Source organism: Equus asinus, chromosome 16 (assembly GCF_041296235.1).
Source record: "Equus asinus isolate D_3611 breed Donkey chromosome 16, EquAss-T2T_v2, whole genome shotgun sequence".
NCBI lineage: Eukaryota > Metazoa > Chordata > Mammalia > Perissodactyla > Equidae > Equus > Equus asinus.
The window spans coordinates 49472276-49491264 of NC_091805.1; the positions used below are offsets into that span (position 1 = coordinate 49472276).

The 18989-nt window shown below is 37.0% G+C and overlaps 1 protein-coding gene across 4 annotated transcripts in view; it reads right to left on the reverse strand.

The window, feature by feature from the left end:
- The window catches only part of SPAG17 (sperm associated antigen 17), a 209891-nt gene that overhangs the window by 65158 nt on the left and 125744 nt on the right, over positions 1 to 18989 (reverse strand). For all 4 annotated transcript variants that reach the window (XM_070487139.1, XM_070487137.1, XM_014847644.3 and 1 more), the window contains 4 exons: positions 14731 to 14906; positions 12696 to 12813; positions 9871 to 10049; positions 8224 to 8383 (listed from right to left, as the gene is read on the reverse strand). In XM_070487139.1, coding sequence (XP_070343240.1) covers positions 8224 to 8383; positions 9871 to 10049; positions 12696 to 12813; positions 14731 to 14906 — 633 coding nt within the window. The remainder of the gene's footprint in view (positions 1 to 8223; positions 8384 to 9870; positions 10050 to 12695; positions 12814 to 14730; positions 14907 to 18989) is intronic.

Consider the following 18989-nt stretch of genomic DNA (forward strand, 5'->3'; position numbering starts at 1 on the left):
CAAGAAACCCAGTGTATTCCCATATGGATAAACAAAAATAAATCTACAATTAGTTAAATCATATTTAAGTTCTAATAAAAAAAGAAAATATTTTAAAAGCAGTTAGATTATCTTTACAGCAACAACAATTAGACTGACAACCAAGTTTCCATAGCAACTTTGGAAGCAAGAAGAATATAGAGAATTTTTGTCAATGTACTGAGAGAAAATACCTGTCAATCTAGAATTCTATACCCAGTAAAATCATATTTCAAGAATGAGGATAAGGGGCTGGCCCCATGGCCGAGTGGTTAAGTTCACACGCTCAGCTGTGGTGGCCCAGGGTTCGGATCCTGGGCACAGACATGGCACTGCTCGTCAGACCACATTGAGCTGGCGTCCCACATCCCACAACTAGAAAGACCTGCAACTAATGATATACAACTACGTACGGGGGTTTGGGGAGATAAAGCAGAAAAAAAAAGATTGGCAACAGTTGCTAGCTCAGGTGCCAATCTTAAAAAAAAAAAAGAATGAGGATAATATAAAGATATTTTTGGAAAATATCTGTTATACAATAAATAGACTAAAGTCTCCAGTTAAAAGACAAAAATTGTCAAACTGAATTTTTAAAATATCCACCTTCTTATTGCTTACAAGAGAAGCATTTAAACATAAATCACAGAAAGTAATATAAAGTGCGGAAAAAATTATACTGTAAAAGTATTAAACAATAGCTGGTGTAGCTATACGAATAAAAGCAAAATAGACATTAGGGCAAAAAAGAATCCTAAATCCTAGGATAAACATTCATTATACACTGATAAAAAGTTAAATTCACCATAAAGATATAACAGCTCTAAATTTGTAAGTATCTAAAATCATATCCTAAAAATATATAAAGGAAAATCTGACAGAACTATAAAAAAGATATAATTATTTTAAAAATAAAGATTAAATTATAAGGAGCACAGCACTAAATAAACTATTCTACCCTTTCAGGAAATTTAAACATAATTCTGCTGAATAAATTGATACAGTAGATTTAAAAATCTGTAAGGATATAGAATAGGGTTTGGCAAATTTTGTCCTGTGGGGTAAATATGGCTTATTGTCTGTTTTTGTATATTCTGTGAAGTAATAATTCTTTTTACATTTCTACATAATTTAAAAACTCGAAGTATAGTATTTTGTGACACAAGAAAATTATACGATGTTCAAATTTTAGTGTCAATAAATAAGTTTTATTGCAACAAAATACAGCATGCTCATTTGATTACGTATTGCCTATGGGTACTTTTATGCTACACGGGCAGAGTTGAGTAGTTGTGACACAGACCACATGGCCCACAAAGTCTAAAATATTTACTATCTTGACCTTTAAAGAAGAGTTTGCTGAACTTGGCTATATATTGGACAACACAACTAACAAGTTTGATCTAATAGATATAAAAGGAATACTGTACTCGATAAATTGAGGATACGTGCCCTTTTCAATCACCCCCAGAATTTTTTAAACACTTGACCACATATGAGGCTGTATATCATGTTTCAACAAATATCAAAATATTAGCTAAAAATCAGTTATAAGAAAACCCCAGAAATAACTACATAGGCTTGGAAATTTAGAAACAAGTTTAAATAACTTCTGGGCCAAAATAGAAGTCATAAAGGAAATTAGAAAATATTTAGAACTAAAAAATAACAAAAGTACTACATATTATTTCTTGTGAGATGGGAGAAGCCCTTCTGGAATGGCAAGTAGGGACCTTTGAAAAGTCACTCCTCCATCAAAACGAGCAAACTGGAAAAAAGGATCAAAATCAACTTTTTAAGAACTCTGGAAATAAACCAAAGAATTGCAACAATCTGAGAAACAATTCAAGAAAACAGCTGAATCTCAGCAAAGAGCAACTGCTTTGTGGTGTTATAACTTGCCCTATTCCCAGCCTCCAGCCTTCCCCATCTCCAGCTCCTCTGTAGCCTTGAAAAAACAGTAGCCTCAGAATCACAGTAGCTGTAAAAACCAATATTCTAGCAGCCACTGGAGGGGGCAGATGGACTTGGAATTCTCCCTAAAAGCTCCATTTCCAGAGAATTGTCGTTGTTTGACTTGTCTGAAAACTTCCTGTAAAGCCTCATTCTGACCTGAGTCAGAATTCACTCATTATAAACAGTCTTTTTCTGAGTCCCTTGGTGAAACAATCAGTAGCAATTGTTTACAATGTGACCGCCTGAGGCAGCAATAATAGGGCAAACAAGGGGCTGACTAAAAAACTTAAAAAGAAAAACTAAAGAATGAGATGTCCATAGGGGACTTTGAAAAACTCTGACATTTGCTTGGGACTCTAGAAGGCTACATGCACATGCAGGACTGTACTCATGCCCAGGAAAGACCTGAGAAATACCAAATCTCTCGCCTCTGGCCGAGGCTAAAGATAGGGTCTAAACTGCAAGAGTGATAAAGGCATCCCCCAATAAGCACACAAAGCCGCTTGGCAAAGGCTGGCAGACTTCCGTTTGAGGCATCTGAGGAAATCCCTGTCCAATCATTAGCTGACCACTAAACTGACTGAGCAGAGACCTCAGTGGCCACACAGGACAAAGGAAACAGACTTGCCAGAACAAGTTCAGGACAGTGACTAAACAAACAGCAATAATAGCAACAACAACAAACACTGAGGGTGGGGATCTTATTTCCAGAGTTGCCACAAAACAAAAAAGATGAGAATAAATATGTTCAGCAAGATTTCAGGATACAAGCTCAATATACATACATACACGCACAAAATCAATTGTTTTAGTAAACACCAATGAGCAATCCAAAAACAAAATTAAGAAAACAATTACATTTATAGTAGCATCAAGAAAAATAAAATATTTTAGGGGAGATTTAACAAAACAAGTGTAATAATTGTAACACTGAGAGCTACAAAATAGCATTGAACAAAATTAAAGAAGACCTAAATGAAAGGAAAGATATTCCACGTTCGTGAATTGGGAGACAATATTGTTAGGATGGCAGTACTCCCAAAATTTATCTACATATTCGATGGGACCTCTATAAAAAATCCAGCTGCTTCTTTTTTAGAAATTGACAACTTGATCCTAAAATTCATAGAGAAATGCAAAGGAACCAGAAGAGTCAAAATAATATTAAAAAGGTATAACAAAGGTGGATGACTCATACTTCCTAATTTCAAACTTACTGCAAAGCCATAGTAATCAGGAAAGTGAGCTGTTGGCATAAGGATAGACATATAGAAGAGTGGAGTAGAACTGAAAGTCCAAAAACAAACCCATACATTTATGGCCAATTGATTTTTGACTGGGGTGCCAACCAATTCATGGGGGAAAGAATTGTCTTTTTAACAAATGCAAAAGAATGAATTTGAATCTCTAGTTCATACCACATATAAAAATTAAATAAAAATGGATTAAAAAATCCCAAATGCAAGAGCTAAAACTATAACACTCTTAGAAGAAAACAGAAATAAATCTTTGTGACTTTGGATTAAGCAATGGTTTCTTAGATATGATACCAAAAGCATTAGCAATCAAAGGAAAAAAATACCTAGGAGCATGATGCTGGAATGTATATGTTCAGCTTTGTAAGAAACTGCCAAACTGTCTTCCAAAGTGGCTGCACCATTTTGCATTCCCACCAGCAATGAATGAGAGTTGGACTGCATCAAACAAATTGGACTTAATCAAAATGGATGCCATGGAGAAAGTGGAAAGACAATCCACAGAATGAGAGAAAATATTCACAAATCATATATCTGATAAGGAACTTGTATCCAAAATAAACAAAGTATACTTACAACTTAACAATAAAGAGATAATCCAGTGAAAAGTTGGGGAAAGGATTTGAATAGACATTTCTCCAGAGAAGATAAACAAATGGCCACTAAGCGCATAAAAAGACAGTCAACATCACTAACCATTAAGGAAATGCAAATCAAAACCAAAAGGAGATACCACTTTACACCAACTAGGATGGCTGCAGAGAGACAATAACAGTGTTGGCAAGGATGTGAAGAAACTGGAACCCTCATCTGTTGCTGGTGGGAATGTAAAATAGTGCAGCTGCTTTGGAAAACAGTCTGTCAGGTCCTCAAAATGCTAAACGCAGTTGCTATATGACCTAGCAATTCTACTCCTAGGTATCTACTCAAGAAACAAATGTCTACACAAAAACTTGCACGAAAATTTTTATAGCAACTTTATGTGTGACTTCTAAAAAGTGGAAGCAACCCAAATGTCCATGAATTGATGAGTGGATAAACAAACCATGGTATATCCATACAATGGATATTACTTAACCATAAAAACAAAGTACTGACACATGTTACAACATAGATGAACCTTGAAAATATTGTGCTAAATGAAAGAAGCCAGTCACAAAAGACCACATATTTATGTTTCCATTTATATAAAATTTCTAGAATATGTAAATCCATGGAAACAGAAAGTAGATTAGTGGTTCCAAGGTGCTGGGGAGGAGGTGAAATGACTGCTAATGGTACTGGTTTTTGGGAGGTGGGGGTGATGAAAATGCTCTGGAATCAGATAGTGAATATAGTTGCACAACTCTGTGAATATACTAAAACTTTGAAGGATGAATATTATGGTATGTGAATCATATCTCAACAAACTTGGTATTAAAATTCCTAGGATGAAGCTAACAATACTTTGAAGGAAATTTATAGCCATAAATGCCTATATTAGGAAAGAAGAAAGCCTAAAAATTAGTGAACTAAGTATCCACCTTAGAAAGATAAAAAGGAATAGCAAATAAACTGAAAGACATATGAGAGACTTCCTATTTTTTTCAGGTATGTAGCAGTAGGATAGTTGTGAATTTTCCCTCTTCTCATTCTAGAAATCATAGGAAGCAATAATAACAATGGAAAAAATCCAGAAATTACATTTGTAGAAAACCTAGGGAAACCATCAAACTTCAATTGAACACCAGTGCTGCCAAAAGCAGAGCTGAAGAGCAAGCCCACGGGGATAGATGTGAAAGAGCTGCTGGAGTGAACAGGGAGGAGCTAAGTGTAGGAGCCCATAGCTCTCAGAATTTTCCAACAAGCAAAATTCCAAAAGGACAGTATCTCATCCTGGGAGAAAATTGTGTGGGCAGTACCTAAAATGAATAGAGCAGCATCCCAAATGAAATAGAGAGAGAAGGCTTGGAATGTGCCAGAGGTATGGGTAGGGGTGGTCCTTACCCAGCAGGTTCAGAAAGCACTAGTAAAATATAACTTCTAAAAGTAAACGCATCTAAGAAAACAAACAATCTCATTTAAAAATGGACAAAAGATCTCAACAAACGCCTCACCAAAGAAGGTATACGGTTGGTAAATAAGCATCTGAAAAGATGCTCAATGTTATATATCACAAGGGATTAAAATTAAAACAACAATGAGATACCACTACATGCCTATTAGAATGACTAAAATCCAAAAAATTAATAATATCAAATGCAGACAAGAATGTGGAGCAACAGGAACTCTCATTCATTGCTGGTGGGAATGCAAAGTGGTGTAGCCACTTTGGAAGACAGTCTGGCAGTTTCTTACAAAGCTGAACATACGCATTCCAGCAATCATTCTCCCAGGTATTTTATTTAAATGAATTGAAAATTTACATCAATACAAAAACCTGCATGCAAATGTTTATAAGCAGCTTTATTCACAATTGCCCAAAACTGGAAGCAACCAATATATCCCTCACTAAGTGAATGGATAAACAAACTGTGGCTCATCCATATGACAGAATATTACTCTTTGATAAAAACAAATGAGTCATCAAGCCATGAAAAGATATGGAGAAATCTTAAATGTATACGTAATACTAAGTGACAGAAGCCAGTCTGAAAAGGTTACATACTGTATGATTCCAACTACATGACATTCTGGAAAAAAGAAAACTATAGAGACAACAAAATGATCAATGGCTGCCAGGAGTTCACGGTGGGGGTAGTTCAGGATAGGGGACCGGAGAAGGATGAATAAATAGCACATGGGATTTTTAGGGTGGTGAAACAGTTCTGTATGATATTGTAGTGGTGGATTCATGACATCACACATTTATCAAAACCCATAGATGGGCTGGCCCCGTGGCCGAGTGGTTAAGTTCACATGCTTCCCTTGGGCAGCCCAGGGTTTCGCCACTTCAGATCCTGGGCACCGACATGGTTCATCAGGCCATGCTGAGGAGGCATCCCACAAAGCAGAGCCAGAAGGACCTACCACTAGAATATACAACTATGTACTGGAGGGCTTGTGGGGGGGAAGAGGGGGGGGAGGAGGGGGAAGAGGGGGAGGAGGGGAAGGAGAGGAATAAGGAGAAGAAGAAAAGAAGAAGAAGAAGAAAAGAAGAAGAAGAAGAAGATTGGCAACAGATGTTAGCTCAGATGCCAATCTCAAAAAAAAAAAAAACCACCCATAGAATTGTACAACAAAGAGTGAACTCCAAAGGAAACTATGACTTTCAGTTAATAATAATGTATCAGTATTGGTTCAGCAACGGAAACAAACAAATCGCACATCCAAGAAGTTAATGATAGGGAAAACTGCCAGCTGGGAAGAGAGGGAGTGTATGGGAACTCGGTACTTTCTGCTCATTTTTTTCTGTAAACCTAAAATTGCTCTAAAAAATAAAATCTATTAGATTTTTAAAAAGTGACTGTATCATCTAGGATGGAAGGGCTGTGAAGAAATCTGGAACGCACCATGCTGGAGGCAGAAGTCTCTCGGAAGTGGGTTAGGCTCTAGAAGTGGCTGCCCTTACATCAAATCCTCTCGTCTCAACACAGAGGGAAGCCTCGGGCTGAGAAGTTTGGAAAGCTTTGGGGACACTTTCATTCACTTCAACCAGGAACCTCCTGCTAGGACTAAAGGAAAATCTATTTCACTAAATTTTGAGTAACCAAAAAAAAAGGAATTCAGTTTGCCTCCATCCAAGGTTACTGTTTACTGTGGTGAGATGTGTGAAACTGACAAAAAAGATTAAATATTGGTCTCAGATCATTAAAGGCAATGAGAAATTGAGAAAAATTGTAACACATGAGATACAGCGTAATTTAGGAGTCAGGTGCCCAGACTCAAATCCTGGCTTTACAACTTACTGGCTAAGCAACCTCAAGGGAGTTACATAACCTCTCTGTGTCTCAATTTCCTCATCTGTAAATTGAGATTATTAAAATATACATCTCAACGGTTTGCTGTGAGGATGAGCTGATTTAAAATTTTAAAGTATTTAGGATTGTGCTGGTACACAAGCACACATTACTTATATATAAAGAACCCTTACAAATAAATATGAAAAAGAGGAAGATTCCAATAGTAAACCAAGAAAAGATGTGAATAGAAAATTCACAAAAAGAAAAAAAAGGCTTCAAATGTTTGACTCCCCAGTAATCAAAGAAATGAAAATTAACATAATAAGGTGTATTAATTGTCTATCAAATTGAATAAGATTAAAAGAACAGGAAAATCCAGTATTGGCAAGGGTATGAGGAAGTAGACATTTTCATACTGTGCTGGAGGTAGGGGCGTAAGCTGGAAATGTCTCCGAGGAGAGCATCTGTGCAATTTAGGTTAGGGCAGACACAGCTGATTGCTCAGCCAACTGTTATCCACCTTCTTTTTTCCCTAATAATAGTGCTCATCTCCTGAGAAAAAAAGCCAAAAATGTCGGATACTTTCTTTCTCAGCCTGGGTCCCTGGCCACTTGGCCAGCTCCAGCCAATGAGGTATGAGGAGAAGTCTGCCGGTGGGGAGGATCTGGAAAATAGTTTCTTCCCTGCTAAAGAGAGATGCTTGAAAGCTTTTCTGTTCACCCTCTTTCCTTTCTGCTTTGGAAGTTATTATATAAGGACCTCATGCCTGGAGCTGTGTGGCTTTCTTGCAACCCTGAGGAAAAGGTCAGAGAACTACAGAGATGACCATGCAGAACCTTGACATCATTGATCTGCTCAACTAACCCTCAAACAGCAGCCCAGGCACTAGAGCTAATGTTGTGTAAGAGTACATAACGCATAGGAAAATCTTCATTATTTACTACTAGGAGAAAAAGCAGTTCAAGAAACTGTAATGTCGTGATTCCAATTCAAATTCACATATACGCATGTGATATATGTGAATATATTCATTGAGAAGTATAATAACAGTGATATTGAACATTAATTAAGCACTTCACTAAATCCACTATAAACTGAGAGGATTCAATTATTACCTTTCTTTGTGATGACAGTCTCAGACGGTGCTGTTTCTGATTTTTGCTGAGAAACACTGTCCATCAAGTCTCCGTTATGAGGGCTCGCTGGCATTTCAGGAGGAGGACAAACAGGACCTGAATCGGGACTACTGCTCACAGCGCCATTTGCAAAGAGAATCTGAAGGAAAAGCAAAAGTTGTCGGTATTCTCAGAAGCAAGGAACAGACTGGTTAACAATGAACACTGTGTGTCAAACTGACACAGGTTAAAATTAATCCAAAGAAGAAATACTATTTCCACCTCCAGACACGGCATCAGAAAGCATCTGATAGAAGGGTAGGTGTGGAGCTCAAAGACAATAGTTTAATAACCAGCACAATAATATTATTTTATGTTTTCCACTTACTTTCCATTTTGTTTCTTTTCTTTTTATTTCTTGTCTTTTATTGGATTGATTTGAGGTTTTTTGGTTTTTTTCCTATTCTTCACCCTTCCCCTATGCAATTGGGGAATTCTCCACTATATTTCAATCTTTTTAATAACTAGAACTTTAATAACTTTAATAACTAGAACTTTTTAGAACTTTAGCACATATTTATTTTGTTTTTATCTATTTATTATTTTCGTGAGGAAGATTGGCCCTGAGCTAACATCTGTTGCCAATCTTCCTCTTTTTGTTTGAGGAAGATTGTTGCTGAGCTAACATCTGTGTCAGTCTTCCTCCATTTTATGTGGGATACCACCACAGCATGGCTTGATGAGTGGTGCTAGGTCTGTGCCCAGGATCTGAACCCACAAACCCTGGGCTGCCAAAGCAGAGCACATGAACTTAACCACTACACCACCAGACCAGCCACTATTTACTCTTGTTTTTAGATGCTATTTCTTTAACTTATTGAATTTTGTACATTACTTTCACAGGACTGGCTTTTCTCCAAGGTTGATGATCCTCGGGTGCATGGTCATATTTCTCATCAAGAACCCCTTTTCACCTTTTGGTAGTGTGCTGTCTGGGCATAGGAGCTCCTTCTCTGTGATCACTGGGGAGGGATGGAGCAGGGCATATGGCTTTGGGATATTATGGTTTCTGGTTCCCACCTTCTAGGTAGTAGTGAGTTGCCTGGGGCACTCGCCTGATTTTCAGAGCTCCATCTGTGAAATGTCTGTGTTAGAACTCCTATTTTGATTTTTAATTTCGCTGCGGGATTTTTTTCTTTCATGTGCTTTAATATTTGCCCCTGTTTCTCCATCAGTCTTATCCCATCCGACTTGCATTTTCTAGGAATTCTCCCAATCTTCTGATCTATTGATGACACATTTTGTTGTTCTCTAGTACTGTTATGAATTTATTATTTAAAAGTATTTTTATATCATTTTAAGGTGCCTTGAGAGGGAGCAGAAGTAAACACTGTGTTCAGTCTGTAATCTTGGATCGTATGTAGAAAGATAAGTTTATTTGGATCCTGGATTGCACAGATAGTGTTTTTTTCTTCTACCTATACTATTGTTTATTTGTCATTTTAAAGTTTCATTTCATTTTCAAGTGGGTTGTTCCTCCCCCCGTCACAATACTGTTCCTTACCCGTAGCTTGTTTGTAAGCAGCTCCTTCCACAGCTCCTTCCTTTGCAGCAGGAGAGAGTAATTTGTCTAACATATTCTCTTACCTGTGTGGATCCATCCAACATGTATTTGACGACAGTGCCTTGACTAGTGATAACTCTCGATGCCTCCTGCTCCACTGGTGGCATCACCGTTTTGTAGAACTCATAGTGCTTCACCTTCTGGGGGTAGCTCTGTCGGACCATGATGTCCCAAGTGGGTTCCTCATCCATAACATGGTGATCTTAAATAAACAACAACAAAAATAACCTTACTGTGAACTGGACGACGCTATGTGGCTGGGATTTTATTTTCTTGCCTAATTTTTTTCATTCTTTTGTCCACATATGAATAATAGGGCAGTTTCCACGTCATGACAGATGGCTCAGTGTACTGGTTCTTTGCTGCCTTTGTTATAGTCGAATGTAGTAGACAAGATCATCTACATATACTTCTTAGGTACCTTCTCATGTATCAGCCATTTTCTCTAATGAAGTCCAGGACATTCCAGGGGAAAACTAGGCAAGAAGCAGAGCTTTGCTGTCTTAGATGTTCCCTCTGCTCCCCATTGGTACTTTTCTGTCACTTTGAGTAAGCTCTTGTTCCTGGATGCGCAATGCTCCTCTGGTGTCCTCTGCTTGCCTGGAGCCCCAGGGGAAGTCACTCACTGAGGCTTGCCCTTCCTAAATCATTCATCATCTTCCAAAGTTAACATAATCCCCATCCCGAACCAAATCCAGAGTTTTTTCAGGGTTCTACTCTTAGCTGGCCATCAAGGATAAAAGCACCTAATAAGTTCCTCCAAAAGAAAGCACTATTATTATTGAGAATATCTGGCACAGAGTAGCTACTTAGTTTTTGCTAACAATAATTTTCCCAATTTATAAAGTGGCTTATTAACATGTAATGATGGCACTTCAAGGCCTATATCACACTGATGGGAAAATATTTTGGAATGAAGGCCTTTCATGATACTCCTCAAGTCACAGAAGTAATAATAATGATAAAACAAACACTTACTGAGATATTTCTACATGTTCAATGCTTTGTATGTGTATTTTAGTCAGCCCACCTCAGCAACCCTTTAAGGTAGACACTTTCACTTTCCAGAGTTTCCAGACGAATACATAAGTAGAGGCTTGGAAGGATTATAACTTCTCCAGGGTCACACAGCCAGCAAGTGTCAGACCCCGGATTTGAACCAGGTCTCTTCTTAACCGTTTTCTTACGCCGTAGAAACAACCACCTCTATCACAACCCAAAAACCAAAAACGTAACATTGGAATAATATATTCCAGAATAGAAAGTATTTTCTCATTTAATACTTCTAAAACTATGTTTAGTACATGACATTATTATATAAATGAAGAAATTAGGCGGAGAGGGGTTATGACTTGTCCAAGATCACACAGGAAAGAACTCAAGTCTTTCTCCTTACACCATGTGACCTTCTCTCCCTATGTCCATGGCTGACCCTGATAAAGATATTGCTACTTTGGTATTTATGTTGTAATTATGTTCAGACATGAATTAGGATATTTATAATATACGGAAGATTTAAAAAAGATTATGTGTTCCAGGCAGAGTTATTATTAACCACATTGTCTTCTCTGACATAAGGATGAAAATATCAGATTAGACAATGAAACTAATAGAAAAGACAGGTGAAACAAGTATCAAGCTGGGTTTTGAAACAGGATCAAGCAAGCAAACAAACAAATATGTCTTTGAACTTGAAAACAATATCTCTCTCAGTGCACTCATAGCATCTTCAACTTTGGAAGACCCTTAGTGGCCATCAGTCTTAATAGCACACACAGTCGATCCCATGAAAACATGGACCACTAGCAATCCTTGGAAATTGAAGCAAGGGTCCATGGTCTATTTTTCATAATTCAGAAAGCCTAATGAAAAGCAAAATTGAGACAAAATAGATTACAACATTCAGTTTTCTTTGCCTGGGAAGTAAATATGACATTGAATTATTTTTCAAATACATATGCTTTTTCTGTGATAGATACACTTTTCAAATATGGTGTACATAAGGGAACCATAATAAAGAGGATATTTGGTTGTGAAAAAAATCAGGATCCACTCATATCATATAACATTTATCAGATGAAGAAACATGGTCTAGAGACAGTAAGTAATTGAAAGGGCCATATAGTTGGTTGGAACTCAAGTCCTAGTTCAGGGCTTGCTTTGTGGCCACCTCCCTAATTCTACTGCAAGAGTGGGTCTCCATTTAAATGATATTCACATTCAGTCACCAATGTGGATGCCCCATCAGATTAATTAAAGAAGTCCTACTTGTACTTATTTATTCATCTTAATAGGTTAGTAGCTATGTACAGAATTCACAGAAATAACAGATCCTCTAAAATTATATACTGATACCTGGCAACAAGACCAGCTTTCTTCATCTATTTAGCCTGCAATTATCTCTATCTACTTTGCGTTCACTGTCTTTGGTTTTGATCAGACCAGCAAAGCACCATACCTCTGGCCTTTGTAGAGGCAGCAAGATAGGGTCACACAGTAAGAGCATTGGCTTTGCCATCACTGGACCAAAAATGGCATTTTATCACTGCCACTTAGGAGTTGAGTGACTTGGTAAGTTACTGAACCTTCTGAAGCCTCGATTTCTTTATTTGGTAAAATGGAATTATTAGGACTTAGCTTAGCGTAGTTGTATTTTGTCCTGTATGTTAAGTACTTGGCCCACAGTAAGTGCTCAAAATATGGTTATCATAATTATTAGCCTATTGTTCATTATCAGCAACAAGTATGTGTAACTGGTAGGCAAATACACAATTTCAGTGGTGCCTTACTGTTTTCTACATGATTTTCTGCCCCCTTGCCTCACCAACCCACCCCAGCTAGCACTCACCTGCAGACTCTTGGCCAATGAAGGTCACTAGAAGCCCACTGGGGCAAGACACATTTAGGTTTTGGAAGGTGGGAACATAAACAGTCTCTTGTAAAACAGGTTCTGGTTCTACTTCTTCCTGTAAATAATTTAACATGTGAATAGTCGCTTGTCATTCTCTAAATGAGTTATTGATTTATTATGACTAAGCAAGGACTTGCTGAGTGTTTAAAATGACTTGCTCAGGACTAGAGGGCCCTGTCATGGAGTTTATAAGGATTCATGAGTTTCTTTCTTTGTACAATTTTTATTCTGCTTGTAGAGTAGCACACAGACATGTGAAACAGTTAAATAATAGTACCAAATTGTTGGCACATCTTTCCTCAGAAAAGGAGATATCAAAGTTAATGAGAATAACTAGGAAAGGATCAGGGAGGAGGTGGGGCTTGAGCTAGGCCCTGAAAGATGCCTCTGTCTGCATGGTAGGTGTAAGGGCTGGCCAACATTCCCACTACCTTCTTTGTGTAATTCTTACAGTTTGGATGCTAGAGACATTATGCTATTAGGATATGTGTCCTTATTTTTCTATAATGAGCATGCATTGCTTTTGTAGTAATTAAAAAACAATAAAAGAAAATAGACAATAAAAAGGTTATTTATAAATTAATGAGGGTTTGGGTGTGTCTACTTTAAAAAATCTTAATTAATTTCATGCTAACTATGCCTGAATCCCTTGTTCGGTTATATGAACTCTAGAATGAAAGCTTTTTGGTTACTTCCAACCAATCCCTAATGATAATCATTTCAATTTTTCCAACTGGCTCTCTTTTATTAGCAACTAAAATCATTTCAACTGGTCCCCCATTGCTGGAGCTTTAGTTTATTCTAACTAGTCTTCTATTGTTGATCATTTAGGTTGTTTTGCCTTTGTTACTAAGGGAGAATAAAATATGAATAATTAGCTAAAACTCAGTTAAAAACACAAAGCAAAAAGCTTATGAAATTCTCTAAAATGAACAATAATGCTTGAAGACATGAACATGCCATGACAAATCTATCATTACACACAAAATCAGTAATGATCTACCACCCTTCCATTATTGTCAATTTTTAAAAATGTTGGGTGAACCAATTGGTTTGCTACAAAATTGCTTTCAGACAAATTAAAGACTTACCTGGGGTTATTCTGTTCAATACTTGAACATTTTTACTTAACAAGGTCAAATGTCCTAGCCTGAGAAAACTCCTCTAGTGTAGCCATGTAAATATAGTGCAGAGAGAGGCTAAGCAACTTTCAAACCTCATAACACTTAAAGGGCCGGGGTCTGAAATCCAGGTTCTTGATCACTTTTTAACACATTTTTTTTCTTCTAATAAGTTGAGCAGTTTTACATTATACAAACTGTACCACTATATTAGTAAATACCAAAAGAGTCAAAATTAGGCAGGTAGTTTCCTTCTTGCCCCTCCTTTAGAACGTCTTTTGATCTATATTCTTCTATTAGGAAAATGCTTAGAGTCAAGGCTTGCGTCGTGTGCGTGTGTGCGTCTGCATTTGGTGCGGGAGTGGAGGTAGAGGGGGTCTAGCGAGTTGTCCTCTAGTCTTGCTGAATTCTCAGCACATCAATATCTAAGTCCAAGTCTACCAAATGCAAGTGTTTCTATTATTTACTTAGAGATCCTCCTGTTCCAATTGTTCTTTATCTCAATGGAACTAAATAAGGTATTCAAAATAAGGAATGGTAGAAATTTGACCAACCAAAAGCAAAGAACATTCAAGAACCTGGGTGGAAAAAATGTTGAACTAGTCATTCTGAGTTTAGAATGAATGACCTGAGACAGTTTGTATATGACGATATGTTTCCTGGCATGGAATCCAACTCTTGTGCGCAAATCTCTTCTTGTCCATGCAAAATTGAAACTTAAAGGAATGCTAGTGAGTCTGCACAATAAAAATGTATGCACTATAATAACACTATTGACATAACTCATGATTTTTAAAAAGTTAACGTTGAGGCAGAAGAAGAGCTTGGGACTCGTGGCAAGATCCACTAACCTTTTTCTCTTCTTCTTTTGGATGTTCCTCTTCTTTAATAGATTCTTTGGGCTTTTCTTTGCCTTTGGTTTTCCCTTTTCCTTTGCCTTGAGGAACAGTCACTACCACAGGAATTATTGTTGGAGTGAGTGCTGACGGGATATTCAACATTGCTTCCAAATTAGGATCCTTATCCTCTATAAAGAGAAAAAGGAGAAAACAATTAGACATTTATATTTGATCTGTTTGTTAAACAAAGTTTACATCTCAAACATTTACACAAGTTGGCAACAATTTTTACCTTTCTGAATATGATTTATCAACTTGGATAGATTTCAGGGGTAATGTAGTTGATTTGAAAATCAGGATTGTAGTTAAAAAATTTGAGGTACTTCATATTTTGATATATTTGATTTAGTCATTATTTCATATGTTCTTGCCTTCCCACATAGATTGTAAACTTCTAATGACAGGATAGTAAACCATCTCTTCATTTATTTGAGAAATATTTATTAAGACGTTCTTATATGCAAAATGTTTGGAGCAGTGGGCAGTAATGAAAAAAATATAAAAGACCTATGGAGGCAAAATAGTCTAAATAATATCTGCAGTCAAATAGCTTCAATACAAGGACATATTAAATAGAAACATAAAGGTTACAAACAAAGAAATTCTGAAAAGAAATAGATTATTTCTAGCTGAGATGATAAAAGAAGTTTTCTTGCAGATGATGGATCTTATTCTGGGGTTTAAAGGATTGTCAGAATCTAAAAGGAGAGCTGATCTGTGGAGGAACTATGTCAGAAGTTTCTGAGCATCCCTATGTCTTGAATTCTAGTCTTCGCTGGGTTCCAGGATAACACTACCACCTGGATCTCCTCTTACCTCTCCAGTCAAGTATTTTCTCAGTTTCCTTTACTGACTCCTCCTCTTTGATCGATCCCTTAAATGTTGTTAGGTCCCAGGGGTTTCCCCCTCATCATTACTCAACAGATGTTCTCAACTCTGGCTACCCATAATAATTAGTCATGGAATTAAAAAAAAAATGCTCAGGCCTGCACTTTCACCTACTGAATCCGACACTCTGGGGATGAGGCCCAGGCATTTATATTTGTGAAGCATCACTTGTGATTTTGATACACAGCCAGAGTTGAGCAGCTTTATGATATATATCACATCTAAGTGTCTCATCTGCTACTGGGGTGCAGACTGTCATCTCTGTGCTAATGACTCCAAGCTTTACATCTCAAGGTGTGCTCTTTCTCAGCTCCAGGTCCATATTTCCAACTGCTTTTAGATATCTCCCCCTGCTTCTGGTCCTGGAGACATTTCAGACTCAATAAGTCTCTCTTCTCCCAAGCAAGGTAGCCCTCCCAAGTCCTCAATCTGAGTTGATGCCATGACCAATCATGCACCTCATTTCTCAAGTTAGACACTGAGATCATTCGCATTTTCTCTTTTTGGCTCAGCCTATGCATCCAACCAGTCACCAAGCCCTCAGAAATTTCTCTCAGACCATGCCTCTCCTATCTATTCCTACCTACCACCTTAGCTCAGATTCTCATTATCTCTTGATTCATTTTTTGCAGTAGTTTCCTAACTGTTATCATGGCACCCCCACTTCAGTGTACTTTCCAAACTATCATTAAAATTATGTTCCTAAAATAAAATCTGACCATGTCATCTGCCTTTCCTTACTTAAAGATGTCTGCCACACACTAATCATATAGGACATACAATGCTCACCTTTCTCCACTCCAGCCACACTCAACTTTTCACCTTTCTATAAAGATGTCATGCTTTCACACAATTGTGTATTTATACAAATGGTTCTTACTATCAGATTCCCTTTCCTTGTTGCTTTGTCTGGATAGTGCTCACTTATCTCTGAAGTCCCATCTCAGATACTATACTTTCTCTCTGAAATATTTTCTAGCTGGTCCCAGGACTCTGTTTATATGTAATTCCTAGCACTTATGCAGTTATTTGTCTATTTATGTTTTCTTTTCCCATTAGACAATGAGTTCTTTGAGCAGAAGTAGCATGGTTTTATTCATCTTAGTGACTCAGTGCCAGCAAGCTGCCTGATCCACAGGAAGTACAATATATAAATAAGTGAATGGCATCCAGTTACAGGCAGCTAGAAGCTCCTCCCTCTCATCTCCATTCATTTACTCATTCAGTAAATATTTATTGAGTACCTACTACTATGTACTATAAATTGGATAGCCAATGATGAATAAGACTGCAAGGAACTTACAATGTAATGGGTAGTTCAGGTGAAGAAACCTTTAAGTACAATGTCATGTGTTAAGTCTGTGACAGAGGCAGTACAGAGCACCATAGGAACCCAGGAGAAGGGCATCTAACACAAAACACCTCCACACAACCTGTGCTTTGGCTATACTACATGGTTTGGCTTTCCATAAGCATGCCATGCTTTTATACAACTTGGCTTTTGTGTATACTACTTTTGGTATCTACAATTTCCTTCCTTTGATTCTTTGCCTAAGCAATTCCCACTCACCTCCAAAGACCAGTTCACACACTACTGCCACTTGCTGTGTGAGGCATTTCAGGAGAAAGTGTTGTGAGCAAGTGGAACAGCATGAGAAAATGGCCAGAGACAAGAGAAAGCATAGTTCATTCAAGGAACTGAAAAGCACAAAAAAATAGGGTAGCCAGGATATAGAAATAAACTAAGTGTCCGTCGACAGATCAATAGATAAATAAAATGTAATACATACATACAAAGGAATACTATTAAGTCTTAAAAAATAAAAAGGAAATTCTGCAATATGTGACAACATGGATGATCTTTGAGGACACAACACTCAGTGAAATAACCCCGTCACAGAAAGACAAATACCGCATGATTCCACTTATATGAGAAATCTAAAATAGTGAAATTCATAGAATAAAAGAGTGGAATAGTGGTTGCCAGAGGCTAGGTGGGGAGAAGGAAATGCGGAGTTACTAATCAAAATCAGTGGGCATAGAGTTTCAGTTAAGCAAGATGAATAAGCTCTAGAGGGCCGTTCATACTCAATTAAGGGGGGAGAATTGGATCGTAAATTTGTTTATCCATTAGCAGATAACAGTTCTTAAATATTAGTGTTACATACATCCTTAGGAATTTATAATATATTTTTTACAAAGGCTCATGCCTTCAACTTCTTTAATATATAGGAAGTAAAGCATTATTTATTATTCACACTATAAACATCTTTTAATGCAGTTACTTACAACCTGAAATTAGGAACATTTGTTTTAAATGGAACGATTGCGTATTAATTTAAGGATTAAATCAAGAATAAGTAAATCACTTAGGAAACAGCAGCAACACAGTTGAAAGAATGTAGAGCTCAAATATCTTAATCTAAAATGATGATAAGCTATGTTCAGATGGGACAGGACTTTGTAGTGACTATGCGTGGTAACGGATTTTAATACATAATTTGTTAGGCACCAGATGACTTTTCCAAGTCCTGATTTAAAAACAAATCAAATACAAAATTAAAAGACAAAACCTCAAATAAAGCAAAAATACTAACACATTTAATGGGCTCTCTAACTCACTAGAGGACTACAATATTTGGCACAAGGTAAGAAATGAGATTAGAATGATGGGAATGTTGTCTCTGCAGAAAAGGAACTACATAGTAAGACAGATAATTAGATCACCATGATGAACACACAGTTTTATGGCTAGACAGCATAGGGACTACCTTTGGATTTTGTAAAGCTTCAAAAAAAAATCTGTTGTGGTTAGATCCCTGTAAAAATGCAGGGGAACCCACAAGATTTCTTAATTGGCTTTTGGTAAAGTGACATATTATTTTGTGGTTTGTAAGGAAATAGATTCCAGTTGGAGAATTTGTTTATTAAAAGTAGGGTAAAGAAATTCTTCAAGATGTCCAGTGAATGGCTCCATTAAGACTGAAGCATACTGAGCAGTTCCACAATCACAGGATTCATAAAAATATTATTCTGTAGGAAACCAAGAGGATTTCTTGGCGAGTCATGCTTTCTTTGGCATCAACTAACAGACTTACTTTCACGGGCTAGTTAACAAAGATAACTGGAATATATATATGTATGTATATAATCTTATATGCATATGTGATTATATGTAAGATTATTATATGATAAATGCTGTTTAAAATGTCAAAGCACTGTTATTTTCTATGTATTAAAAATTATATATGTATATACATGTATATACACACATATACATGTAGACACACACATATATTCCCACCCTTCAGGAACTGAAGGGC